The 11141-nt window shown below is 44.7% G+C and overlaps 1 protein-coding gene across 2 annotated transcripts in view; it reads left to right on the top strand.

Annotated features, from left to right (window-relative positions):
- Positions 1 to 316: 316 nt before the first annotated feature.
- Positions 317 to 11141, top strand: part of FSTL1 (follistatin like 1) — a 56847-nt gene continuing 46022 nt past the window's right edge. Inside the window, exons 1-2 of one of the 2 annotated variants that reach the window (XM_043475012.1) lie at positions 317 to 468; positions 630 to 686. In XM_043475012.1, coding sequence (XP_043330947.1) covers positions 466 to 468; positions 630 to 686 — 60 coding nt within the window. In that variant the 5' untranslated portion in view covers positions 317 to 465. Of the gene's footprint in view, positions 480 to 629; positions 687 to 11141 lie in introns of both variants that reach the window. The other variant, XM_043475014.1, reaches the window with a different exon arrangement.

The raw sequence follows: 11141 nt of genomic DNA, 5'->3' as shown, positions 1-11141 counted from the left end.
ACCTGGCCACCGCCGCAGCCAGCCCGCGCCCGCAGCCAGCCTGAGCTGCCGCAAGCCACCGGCCCCTCCCGGGGGTGGGGTTTAGGCTCCCCCTTCCACACTCGCTTTGTTGCAGGGCCCCCCCAGGGCAACCCCCCAGTCTGTCTCCACGTCCCGGGAGTCAGAAAGGTGCTAAACTAGGGGCCTGGTGGGAAAGGGGCTCAGCGGCGCGCGGACGCTCGCGGGCTCGAGGTAGCTAGGGATTGGGAGGAGGGAGCGGAGCCTGAGCCGCGGGGGCCGCTGCTGCAGAAGGGGGAGGAGAATGGGGAGGAGCTGGGGGGCAGGCTGTCGGGGAAGGAGGGGTCTTAAGGGGCGGCGAGCCCAGGTCGGATTTCCTCTGAGGCTGGCGATCCGCGAAGCTCCCACCTTCCCTTAGAGCTCGCTGCAGCCGCCTGCCCCGCGCCCTCCGGAGACCGGGACGGGACCATGGTGAGAGCGGGGTGCGTGGCGCGGAGCCGAGCGCACTGGCGCGAGCCCTCTGAGCAGCCGAGGGGGGCCGGGCGGAGGGCGCGAGCCGCCGGGACCCGAGGAAGTTTCCGGGGTCGGCACGGGGCCCGGAGCCTTCAGGCTGGCTCTTCTCTCTTCCGCAGATGTGGAGACGCTGGCTCGCGCTCGCGCTGGTGACGGTCGCCTGGGTCCACGCCGAGGTAGGTGAGCCTCTGAGCAGGTCCGAACTCGGGCGCCGGGGCCACTGGGTGCGGTGCGTGCGTCCCCGGGGATGCTCTCCCCGGGTCGGGCTGGGAGTTTCCATCCGCCGGGTGAGGGGGCGCTCGGAGCAGAAATGCTACTTAGGAAACTTAAACCTTAAAAATCAGGAAAAGTAGTTTGGGCCGTAAGCTGGAGCCCCACCAAGGCTAATATGGAGGGAGAGTGGGGAGGGGGAGTGAGGACGAGCAGGGCCGGTTGGGACAGAGGCGGCGACACGAGCAGGAGCCGAGTTCAAAAAGGCGCCTGAGTTCTTTCCTTCACTGGAGAGGAAACTGAGAGTAGTTGGAGCCTTCTCCCTTCCGAGTCTGTCTCCTGGGGGAGGAGGGGGGCGGTCCGGGGAGCTCAAGAAATTCTTCTTTTAGGGCGGGATATATATATATATATTTTTTTTTCCTTCTCTTTTATAAAGTAAGATTATGATTCTCTGATTTTTTCTTTCTTTCTTTGTAAAGTGCCCTGGGATTTTGTGTTACTATCAGAGCCAAATAACGGCCTTTAAAAAATCTCAGTTTTTTCCTAAACTGGACATTGCGCAAGTATGAGCAATCCGTTGCTCTGCTCTTTGAGGGCTCCGCGTTTCCAAAGTATTTCAGCGCTTTGGGGGTAATGTTTTCTTTCAACTCCAGTGACCTTCCTGAAACACTACAAACAAACCAACAAACCCTTCACTCACAAGCCCCTCCATTAACTCAAAGGTTTATGGACAGAAAATAAACAATTCTAAATTCCCTGGGCTCTAGTCTCCAGAAAAGTGAGGTCAGAAACCAAACATTTGATAATTATGGCAGGAAATGTGGAAGGAATTAAAAAGCATGAGGGAGAAGAAATGGAATGTACATTACAAAAGAAATAGTTCCCTGGTGGGTGGTTATTCTCCCTCTTTGAATTTTTTTCTTCGTATTATGGTTTAGCCCCACCCTTAGCATCACAGCTTTCCTGCCCAGAAAAGTCATAAAAGCCTGCAAGGTCTTCACGATTTAAAAAAATATGCACATTATACTCAATTCTCATTTAATTCACTACTACACTGTTGATTGATCTGGAAACAGGAGCTGTTTTTTACTCAACAATGAAATTAAAAATCAGGCTTCCCTGGAAGCTCAGACAGTGAAGATTCTGCCTACAGTGCAGAAGACCTGGGTTTGATTCCTGGTTTGGGAAGATTCCCTGGAGAAGGAAATGGCAACCCACTCCAGTTTTCTGGCCTGGAGAATCCCGTAGACAAAGAAGCCTGGCAGGCTATAGTCCATGGGGTCGCAAAGAGCTGGACACGACTGAGCAACTGATACTGTATTAAATTAAAAGACTAATTTTTTTGGATATCTACTTGTGTTGTAATAAAACTCCATTTGAATGATGGGGATACTAAGTCAGAAAGGTCACATAATTCATCTACAGTCCTAAGTTGTTAAATGGTAGAAGTGAGATTTGAAGATAGTCTGGCATCACACCCCGGGCTCTTAACCACTGCCTCCCACAAGGACTTCATATTTGCCATGTACTTCTTGGCATAGAGCAGACCTTGGCTGGGCTGCATACATCATTTCTTCTAAAGCTTCCCAGAACCTTGGAGGGTCACTTTTGTTTTCCACATTTTACAGGGAAGTAACGGGTTCCAGGAGATTAGGTGAACTGCTCAAGGTCACATAGCTAGTTAGTTCTGAAGAAGGATCTGAACCCAGCTCTTTCCACTGGCAGAGCTCATCTTGATTTCCAGATCAGTTTCTCATGCATTTTGTTTTCCAGGGTTTGAGTTTAAGGGAGGACCCTTCTTCACTGGCTGATTCAGTCCCAGCTAAGGAACATCCTTGCACCCCTGCTGTTGACCTCAAAAGGCAAAAACTATAGTCCATTGATGGTTGAGGAGAATCCCTGATTTGTTTTACTGCAGGTTTAGGAATTGCCAGCTAGCGTGTGAAATCGCTCTGTGAACTGGAATGCAAGTGTGAGGAGTGAGGGGGCCATAGGTTCACTCGTTTCAAGGCTGTGTAGCCCAAGGTCTGGGATCTATTCTCAGAAGCTGTTTGTACTACACCCCCTCCCCCAGTGCGTTGCAGGGAAAAGCTTAGCCCTCATAGGAAGTTCCCTCAGCAGCAATTTCCTGCTTGAGGTGGAAGAGCAGAAAGTACTCTCACAGAATTCCCAAGGCAAAATCTGAGGGGAAAGAGGCAAAATCAAGAAGTGCTGAGGCATGAAAACTGAGGAAAGGAGTGGTGCAGAAAGAAGGCTGTGAACTCAGGGTATGTGAAGAGTAGGTATGATGTAGGCTTTATTTCATGACCCCAGATTATTAAGGATTATTTTTTAATGAATACAATCTCTTGGTGTCTGGACCTGGTAACATTTGGCAAGTCTTTAATCCACGTTTTAATAATAATATACCTTTAATTATTAATGAAAAGGTAAATTAGCCCTAGCAGTTTAGATACTACTTTCAGCATTTTATCATGTAGTTAATGGTGCTTGCAGTAGAAATTTTTTTCCTTGTTAGCTATAATAACATATAGCAAACAAAGCCAAATAATTTACTGTCTTTATTGACATCCACTTTAGTAGTCTCTAGGGCTAAAATTACACAAATATTGTTGAGCTTTTAAAATGAAATTTAAAAAACAAAGTTTTCTTGGTACTTTTTGATTTAATATAAGCACAAGGATTCAATTTGGCATATTTTTAAAGCATTTGATTGCACAACAAATTATGTTGATATTTGAAGAAGCCAAGCCTTTGGAATAGCTGTAGACCTCTAGAATCAGGGGTGTGCCAAGCTTGAAAAAAGGTGGTTGTCGTCATTATCAGTGCTAGTCTGTAAAAATCCTGTTTGGTTGGATTCAAGAAACTGTTAGCAAATCTCCTTAAAGAAAGTGTTCTGTTTTGAATGTTTTCCATGGTCTCTTATTGGCACCTCAGAGTTGCTTTTTTGATTGCTTCCTCTCTGTCTTTCTGTCTTAATACTTCAGGCAGCCTCCATCAAAATTCCATCCCATTCAGCTGAGCTGACTCCCATGTGCTGGTTAGAGTCTGCCTAAAGGGGGTGTTGGCACATGTCTCTTGATGAGCCTTGTCTCTTGGTATATTAGTGTCTGCTGTGGGTGAGGACTGGGGAGTGGCCGCACAGAGCAGAATCTTTTTTTTTTCAGAATCTTTTGGGAGGGGCTGTATGGACCTGCTCACTCTCCCTCACCGCCCCCTCTCCCAGTGGGAATTACTGCAGTTCACTGAGAAGTGTGCAGAGTAGAGGCTGGGAAAGGTTGAGAAGTCAGGGATTGGTGCGTGTGCCCTTGAGTCTTGGTGGGTGGGTCTGAGTCCAGCACCATAGGCTGAGGGGACCCCGTGACTCAACTGCCTGCTTCCAGAAGGCAGCCTTGGCAAGTGCCCAAGCACACTCCACTCTCTGCTGGTGGTTATGTCTGCTGGCACTCTGATTTCCAACATTCCAGGTCTGTAAATTCACAGGTCACATGATAAGTCACAAGTACAGGAGACTGATTCACAAATCAGAACACTTATTCCAGGGAGGGGTGCTTAACCCGTGAACTGTGAGTGCATCGCTTTTAAGATAATAGTGACAAGAATAACAACAATTATACGGATAGGCAAGAAGATTAGTGCATTGTTCCTCTGAAGCCAGATTTCTTAACCTCCTTCATACCCTATTATCAACATACAGTTAATCAACTACTAGGGGTATTATTGGCTAATGTGGGATCTCCTTTATATTCTTGAGAATTATTCTAATAGTGGATTCAGGTGGGCCAAGGTGTGAGTGATTTTTTTCCCATTTTCCCTTGATTTTCCCCACATCTTCTACAGGAAAAGCTAGGATTTTGATATCTATCTTGTATATTGACCACTAAAATAGTCTCTTGTTTGTTTATCCTTTGGCAAAGAGGACTCCTTGCTGTGATTCTGGAGGTCATTGTTAGAAAATGGAACGTTAAAATATAGCAGGGGTTCTGCTGAATAGCCAAAACAGAGGGACAAGCACCCTTCAAATTGAAGCCCTGGATACTGAAAACATCTTTAGAAGGAGCATGTCACAATTCCCATAGAAGTCTCTGGATTGGAAAACAGAAAGCAGGGGTCCATTCTCAAGCTCAGAGGAGTGAGTTTGGGAGGAGCTGTGAGGTGGGGGCATGGCTGCTATGAATGTAATGTCTTGAAGAAGGAAATAAAGTCTTCAGATTCAGTGAGGCAAGACGATACATGTTTCCAGGAGAACAGAGAAAGTAAAGGATGAGCTGTAAATGCCAGTGGTCACACACAGAGAATTGAAAATGTCATGGTGTCTTCTTCCTACTCCTTTTAAATAAATGGACATCCAGACAGAGATTTCTAGTAGCCACAAATAATATTAGCTTAAGGACACCAGATATTATAGGATTGAAAAACAACTTATCTTTGGATGGGTTCATTTTATGAGCTAGGTGACTGATGTCCTGCAGGTCAAAGGCATGCTTCTCTCTTAAGGTGCCGTCTTCTGTCACCTGTGACTTTGGTGTGGGATACTTTCTCTAGGAATGAGTCATCACCAGCACAGACCTTGCCTTCCCGATGCCCATCGGGCAGTACTCCCTGCTGCAGGCTGAGCATGCCCCACACAGGGCAGAGTCGTGGGTGAAGTACAGGGCATGGTCTCTGCCCTTAGGTTGCTTACAATCTAATGGTGGGCCGTGGGATTTAAACGGTGGCAGCCAAAATACGTAAGATTATAACTACCTGATGAACAAGTATCTTCACTATTATTATTATTGCTTTTTTTTACATTAACAGAGGACGGCCCTTGATTTTTAAACTTCTTTTACATTAATACAGTGCACAAATTTTTAATGTATAGCTTGAAGAACTTTTACATATGAATATACCCATGTAGCCACCACCCCATCAAGACTGAGGGAATTGATGCAGTAAGGAGGCCATAAACGCGGGGTGTGTAGAAACAGTTACAACGAAAAAAGTGAGGAATAGATATGATCAAGGTTACATTTCATCACTTGATGATCATTATCATTTAATTAGTCCAATCTCTTAATGTCTGGCCCTACTAGCAAGTTTTGGCAAGTTTTAATTCATGTTTTAACAATGAATTAAATGAACCTTTAATAATTAATGAAAAGGTAAACGAACCCTCTCCATATGAGATTTGCAATTTGGATATTATTTTAAGCATTTTAACCTAGAGGTAACAGTGCTTTCAGTAGGAGACTGTTTTCCTTGTTAGCTACAAAAACATAACAAACACAGTTGAATACAGTCTTTATTGACATGAATTCATTTTAGCAAACTTTGTATAGGCTTTGGGGGAGCTGACTTGACTGTTTTGCCAATAGATATTCCAGGGCTCAATATAATCTCCATTGAGAAACTAAATAAAGGATAGAAACTCAAGTAATTCCCTTTGACCACTTTGCCCTGGTCAGTATTATTTTTAAAGGGACTCTACATAAGATGCCTATCACATCAATTCTGAAAGCTAAAAACTTTAAACCTACTACAAGAGTTAAAAGTTAACAGCAATATATGCCAGTAAAAGTTATATTTACAAAATTTAAGGCTCTAGCAAATTATTATGATTTAAATTAAAAAGCAGAACACTCCCCACTCCAATGCCCTATCCTCACACCTATGTAAAAATTTATAGAGAAGTATGACAAAATGTCTTAAAAGCCATCATGAGGATTCTTGTGATGAATCTCACATTTTCCAAGAGGAATTTATCCTCCTAATACATGCTATTTTATTTAAATAAAAAAGTAGTATTATTTTCTGATAAAATATGGAAATATGTTACTAAGAAGCTCAGGGAATATAGAAAAAACTAGAGCAAAGAATAAAGTTGCCTGTAATTCTACCACCTAAACTTAAACTAACCTTCATTCCTCCTTTCAGAGAAATTATCAGTCAGTTAACAGATGTATGTGATGTGCCTACTAGATGCTACAGGTAATGAAAGTTAGTACCTCCCAACACTAGGATAAGGGGCTTCCCTAGTAGTTCAGACAGTAAAGTATCTGCCTGCAGTGTGGGAGACCTGGGTTCGATCCCTGGGTTGGGAAGATCCCCTGGAGGAGGGCATGGTAACCCACTCCAGTATTCTTGCCTGGAGAATACCCATGGACAGAGGAGCCTGGCAGACTACAGTCCATGAGGTCGCAAAGAGTCGGACACGACTGAGAGACTAAGCAGATCAACACTAGGATAAATGGCCTGCAGAGGTGAAACAAACATGGTGTGTGTGTCATCACTACCTTCTCCCTTACCTATGACAGACCTTGCTAATCAGTCATAGTATTCTTCCTTCTGAGACTAGAGAAAGTTAGAAAATCCTTCTCAGGGATGAAGTGTATGTGTGCATGCTCAGTCTCTCTGTTGTGTCTGACTCTTTCTGACTACATGGACTGTAGCCTGCCAGGTTCCTCTGTCCCTGGGATTTTTCCAGGCAAGAATACTGGAGTGGGTTGCCATTTTCTCCTCCAGAGGATCTTCCTGTCCCAGGGATCAAACTCGCATCTCCTGGGTCTCTTGCCTTGGCAGGCAGATTCTTAACCATCGAGCCACCAGGGAAGCCCCAGTGCTCTAGGTAGCCACTAGCAATCGATTAGTCTGTGTGTGAGATAAAAAGATACTTGCCTTTTCTGTTGGAAAAGTCAGTCCAATTTGGAAGTCAAGCCAGATAGTGGTTATGTCTTTAGCCAGAATTAAGATGATTTAGAAGGCAGAGTTGGGACTATGTGAAACAAAGACAACATGGGGTGATAGAACTAGGGTTGCAAATGAAATGAAATGTCAGGAAAACAGTAGTTTGTTCCTAGCTCAAGCTTCTAAGTTCTTTAGATGAATTCGAGCATCTTAAAACCTAAGGCAAACTTTTTAACATTGGCCATCAACAAAAATATGAGTTTTCTTGGCTCTTCTGGTGGAATAAATAGTTGCTCTTGCTAAGGCTCTAAGAACTGCTATTGTCATAGATAACAGTTGCCTGGCAGGAACATACTAATGGAAAGCTCTTTGGGTAGTTGGAGTACAAAATATATCCAGTAAATCTGCATTTTCTGCTGTGGTTGGAGAATTTCCATGTAATCTCTTCACAGACTTTTTATATGCTCATTTGGAAGCCATCACCAGTAAGCTGTTCCCAGGATTGTCTGAATTTATAACCTTTAAAATGTTTTCTCTGTAATCCCAGACACTATATGTGACCAACTAAGCTGTTGCCAAAACAAGTCATGTGACACATGGCAAAAGCCTGATATGATGCACGCGCGGTTTATAATGTGTGTGGCATGAGATATTGGCTTGAATTGGCTTGAGGTGGGGAAAATGCCTCTGTTTTCTACCTTTTATTGTATTCAAGATTAAAATCCTGCTGCTGCTGCTGCTGCTGCTGCTAAGTCGATTCAGTCGTGTCCGACTCTGTGCGACCCCATAGACGGCAGCCCACCAGGCTCCACCATCCCTGGGATTCTCCAGGCCAGAACACTGGAGTGGGTCGCCATTTCCTTCTCCAATTAAAATCCCGAGTCTGAGGCAAAATTTGCCTTTTTCCTCACAGTCTGTCATTCTGCCCTTCAATGATAGTAAATGAATGCAATTCATTGATCTCCTACAGCAGTGCCAGGCATTATGCCAGTCAGTCTGCACATATGCTTCTATTAAGAATAGTGTGGAACTAAAAAGCAATACCATATTGGTCCCTATTCTGAAATAGCTGCTACCACCATAGCTAATGTACAACTCAAATGGACCTGGCCACTAGGGAGCCACATCACCTCCTTCCTCACCTCTGCTGCTGGTGCAAAAATCTTTGCATTGCAGCTGTGGGATGGATGCCTTCTCAGAATTTAAGTGGCTCCACCAGAGCTGCTGGGGCCATTTTCAGCCTGTTCACCTAGACCACTTGACCAGTCTATCCAGTAGGTGGCAGCTTTTTGTGTGGAACTTCATCTGAAATTGTCTGTTCTTTGAGTGCTGGTGCTTTTCCTTTATTTCCCATTTTCCTGTCACTTGAGCCTTCCACTGAGTTCCTTTCTTCATTCTCTTCTCTTGTTCTTGTGTCTGGGTGTTTTCAAGCTTTATCTTTTACGTGGACCCTGTTACAAAACTTCTTGTGATTGAAAAGAACCTTATAAAATAATGAAAGAGTCTTTGACTTAGAAGTCCTGCTCTTCCCCTTTCTTGCTGATATTACCATTTTAAAGCCACCTAATTAATATCTCTGACTTGCAGCTTCAGTTAAGAGCAAGTGCTTTGAGGTAATGAACTGGGTTTGAATTCTGACCTTGCTGAGCTGTGAAACCATGAGCAAGTTACTTAACCTCTCTGAGCTCACTTTCCTCATTTGTAAAATCAATAATGGCCATCTCTCTTGCCAGTCAATCAATTAGATAATAGAAAAGGCTTCTCCTCATAGCACACAGTCAATGCCAAACATTTGCAGAAATGAAGTGCCTCTTCCCAGAATGTTTTTGACTCATGATTTCAATGAGAGAATTCTCAGTTTACACATTGACATTCACAAGGTATTGTCTGCATTTGTACAGCCTGTGCCCTAGCTCAGGTTATTGCTCTGTTTACTGATTTATCCTTGGGAGGAAGTATAGCATAATGGTTTAGCACTCAGGCTTTGAAGCTATATTGCACCGTGCTCTGCTAAGTCGATTCAGTCGTGTCTGACTCTTTGTGACCTTATGGACTATAGCCTTCGAGGCTCCTGTGTCCATGGGGATTCTCTAGGCAAGAATAATGGAGTAGGTTGCCATGCCCTGCTCCAAGGGATCTTCCAGACCCAGAGATGGAACTCACCTCTCTTCCATCTCCTGCATTGGCAGGTGGGTTCTTTACCACTAGCACCCCTTGGGAAACCCTGAAGTTATATTACCTGAGTTTAAATCCTAGGCCTTATTAGCTCTGTAAACCTGGGGAAGTTACTTGACCTTCTGGTTCTGTTTCCTCATCTATAAAATGGGCTTAATATGGTGTATTCACCCCATAAGTTAGCTGTGAGAATCGAACTATTCCCTGTAAAGCAAGTAGAAGAGTGGTGTGGCACATAGAGTGCAGTAAATGTTAACTATTATTATCAATCTTGTGGCATCTCTACTTAATGAAAGAACTTCAAAGTCTTGTTTATGTGTGTTGTGTTTGTGTGTTTGCATATTCACACATGCTCATGGCTGGCAGAATTCCCCTTGCCTCCTTTACTCTCTCCAGGGATTAAGGATCACCTTTTAAAAGACAACTAGAGTATTTATTTCAGTGGATGCTTTGTCGCCCAGAATTCATATCAAAACCCTTCCTCCACTTAGACTTAGCCAATCTTGCCTTCAGACTTCCAGCATGTCCTCGGTAAAGCCACAGTTCTGTCTTTCCTCTGAGAAAAGAGTTAAGGACTCATCAACCTCCTGTGCGCAGGCAGTGAGCTGTGTAAGCCAGCATAGGTTCTCTCTGAAGACTGAGTGAATAAGGCAGAGAACTGGAAAGGGAAGAAGAGTGAGGTAAAAAGAGAGGTAATAAAACTCCTGTGGAATTTTTGCAGATCCAGTTGTTTTCCTGTGTCCCACCTTCTGACATATGGAGGTGGCCGCCAGATATCTTGGGTTTTTGGTAGGATTTGTCATTTACATATGTTCTTGCTGTAGTCCCCATAGCACAGCCTGTTCCCAGGCCACAGATGCTAAATTTGGGGTTTAGAAAATGTGATCAGGCAAAGGAATAGAACCCTTTGCTTTCACTGTTTGAAAAATAAATACCTTCTCTCAAAGACAGGGTAGGAAGTGTTGCTGGAGCAGGCTGATCTGTCTGTTTGGGAACCAAGGCAGCGCTGCAGTGTTTTGCACACAAACTTGAGTCCTCTGCTGGGCACTGCTGTGTCTGGCAGCCAGCCCTGACTGCAGCTTCACGTGGTTGCCAATTCCCAGGCCCCGGAGCCTGTCTCTTTATTGCTCCCTGTGTTGCTCACTTCATCTTTTCCCCTCTACTTTCTTGTCTTTCCTCTTCTTTCTCATCTCCTTCCTCCACCATAACAGAGAGGTCATCATGGAGTGTTTGGGCTACCTTCAGTTCAGTTCAGTTCAGTTCAGTCGCTCAGTCGTGTCCGACTCATTGCGACCCCATGAATTGCAGCACACCAGGCCTCCCTGTCCATCACAAACTCCCGGAGTTTACTCAAACTCATGCCCATCGAGTCAGTGATGCCATCCAGCCATCTCATCCTCTGTCATCCCCTTCTCCTCCTGCCCCCAATCCCTCCGAGCATCAGGGTCTTTTCCAGTGAGTCAACTCTTCGCATGAGGTGGCCAAAGTGTTGGAGTTTCAACTTCAGCATCAGTCCTTCCAATGAATACCCAGAACTGATCTCCTTTAGGATGGACTGGTTGGATCTCCTTGCAGTAGGA

The sequence above is a fragment of the Cervus canadensis genome, chromosome 7 (assembly GCF_019320065.1).
Source record: "Cervus canadensis isolate Bull #8, Minnesota chromosome 7, ASM1932006v1, whole genome shotgun sequence".
Taxonomy (NCBI): domain Eukaryota; kingdom Metazoa; phylum Chordata; class Mammalia; order Artiodactyla; family Cervidae; genus Cervus; species Cervus canadensis.
Note: the sequence above shows the minus strand (reverse complement) of the source record. Positions and strands in the feature narration are given on the sequence as shown.